This window comes from Morone saxatilis, unplaced genomic scaffold, assembly GCF_004916995.1.
Source record: "Morone saxatilis isolate NCDOM2014 unplaced genomic scaffold, NCSU_SB_2.0 Contig0, whole genome shotgun sequence".
Lineage (NCBI taxonomy): Eukaryota > Metazoa > Chordata > Actinopteri > Moronidae > Morone > Morone saxatilis.
Window position 1 is genome coordinate 4,211,698 of NW_023339650.1, and position 2,188 is coordinate 4,213,885.

Here is a 2,188-nt window from a genome sequence, read left to right on the forward strand (position 1 = left end):
AAAAAAAAAAAAAAAACAAGGGAAGGGGCAGATACAGAAAGAAAAAGTAAGATAAAAAGGGAAAGAGGGTGGAAATAAAAGAAGATGAGATACAGATACGACTGTTAAAGTCTGCATTTGATGTCATCTGCTGTGCTCCCAGACTGGACTGGCGAGTGGTGGAAAACGTCTCCACAATAACTGTCAACCCAGGACACTAATAGTCAACTTTAGGAGGTTATTAAGGGATATAGTCAACACCCGCTCCACAACATGATGATATCCAGAAACATTAGAATAGTAATATCCATGGGATGTGGGAAGAGATTAATCTCATTTAGAAAAAACTCATCTGAATTAATTTGTTATGAATGATTATGCCTTGAAAAGATCAGAAAGATATCTTTCCGTTTCAACAAACATTTTTAAAAGAACATTTTTCAATACTTGATGAAGATAAAGCCTAGGTGTTGAACTTGAAGTGCAAGTCAGTTTTAAGCAGTCCTTTAATGACAAATCCAAAAAAAATAGGCGCAGGGAAAAAACAAAAAACGCATGGAATATGATATACGAAGCCAGTTTTATATATAGAACTATGCAAGCATTCCTCAACAAGTATGATAGTTATTTCAAAAGCTGTTTCCTCCTGTGTAATAGTCTGCCCAGCGGGTCTTTGTAGAGTAGGGAATCCTCCTGACTTACCTATAAAAAGCATGGAATGTTTTCTTGCAAACTTCAGCCCTTCTGCCCTGTCTAGCTCGTGGTTTTCCTAAAACAAAAGAGAGGTAATGGCTTATTTGAGGTCTGCCGGGCAGAGCTGTCAGCTACTGTGGTCGTCACGGGGCAGAGAGGAAAAGTGATTTTCACAGACAAAGAACAGGACACAATAAATTCATAATGCTCTACTTAGTGGGCATTTGTATCCCCACTGACTGACTCTGGTATCCTGGTAAACGACCAGCTGCCAAAAATATGAAAGTGGGTCTGTCACCGTCATTTAGTTCTGTAATTTGTCAGCTGGCTGAAAGCTGACTTCTTTTTTAGAGACTTATTTTTGGTAAATTATTTTCCTGTTCTGTGGAATAGATTTTTAAACAAAGACACGGTTTGTTTTCCATCTCTTCAAACAGAAAAACTATTTCAAAATTTGTCAGAAAAAAGCAAATATTAAGTCCATTCAAAATCAGGAATTTCTCTGATTATAACAACTCAGGCCAAGACAAAAAGTAGTGTGTGTGGCAAGCTGGACTGCAAACTCATTATGTGCCTGCTCCTCTCTTATCAGACAGCCTTGTTAACCTGAGTAGGAACACAAACATCTTATACATGACCGCAGAGCACACTCACCCTATCGATTTTATTTCCCACGAGCATTTTCACGAGGTCGTTCCTTGTACAGTACGTCTCGAGCTCGTTGAGCCAGTTGTCGAGCTTGGCGAAGGTTTCCCGCCGTGTGACATCATACACTGTGCCGAACCAAATGAACGCTCAGATTAAAGGCAAATACAGACCCACAAGCTGATCATACTTTGGGTCTGAAGTAAGACTGGGGGACGGCGGTTCTCCAGCTCTGACTCCATGTTTCAACAATAAGACAATATAGTCATTTATTTAATTATAATATTTATATCAGCATAATCATGGTAGCACACAGGACCTAATAAAAGAATATGTTATTAACTTAAAAGCAGTGTTTTCAAGACTTTTTCAGGAAAAGCACAGACCTCATAAAACTTTACTCCCTATACTCCTGAGTTTTGAAAAAAAGTACTACTACTACAACAAACAGATGAAATAAGTAAATAAAGTACTATGCTATTAACTAAAAACACATGGTTGATAAAGCCAAAGGGATTCTGATAGTATCAAATGGGGAGCTCCCATAATCCCAGTGCTATAGCAAGGCGCCGTGTGTTTCTATTCATCATTAGAGTGGTCAAAAACCATAAGCTGCAGAGGAAGTCTGTTTAAGAGGTTTAACTTAGTTCCTGTGTGTGTGTGTGTGTGTGTGTGTGTTCATATACATACTGTACATGCATGTCCATATGAGGAGTCTGATTTAAGAGTATAAACTAACTTCCAGAGAGAGAGCAAAGAGTGTGTGCGTGTGTGTGGGTCACAGGATGAAAAGCCATCACTTTCTTTACAACCAGGGGCCTGACTCTAAAGTGAAGAGGGCACGGACGGACACACACACACGGACACACAC

General features: G+C 39.3%; 1 protein-coding gene across 1 annotated transcript in view; it reads right to left on the reverse strand.

The window, feature by feature from the left end:
- Positions 1 to 2,188, reverse strand: part of LOC118320709 (ras-related protein Rab-18-like) — a 9,615-nt gene that overhangs the window by 1,980 nt on the left and 5,447 nt on the right. The window contains exons 5-6 of the mRNA XM_035651758.1: positions 1,327 to 1,445; positions 682 to 748 (exon numbers count right to left, since the gene is read on the reverse strand). Coding sequence (XP_035507651.1) covers positions 682 to 748; positions 1,327 to 1,445 — 186 coding nt within the window. The remainder of the gene's footprint in view (positions 1 to 681; positions 749 to 1,326; positions 1,446 to 2,188) is intronic.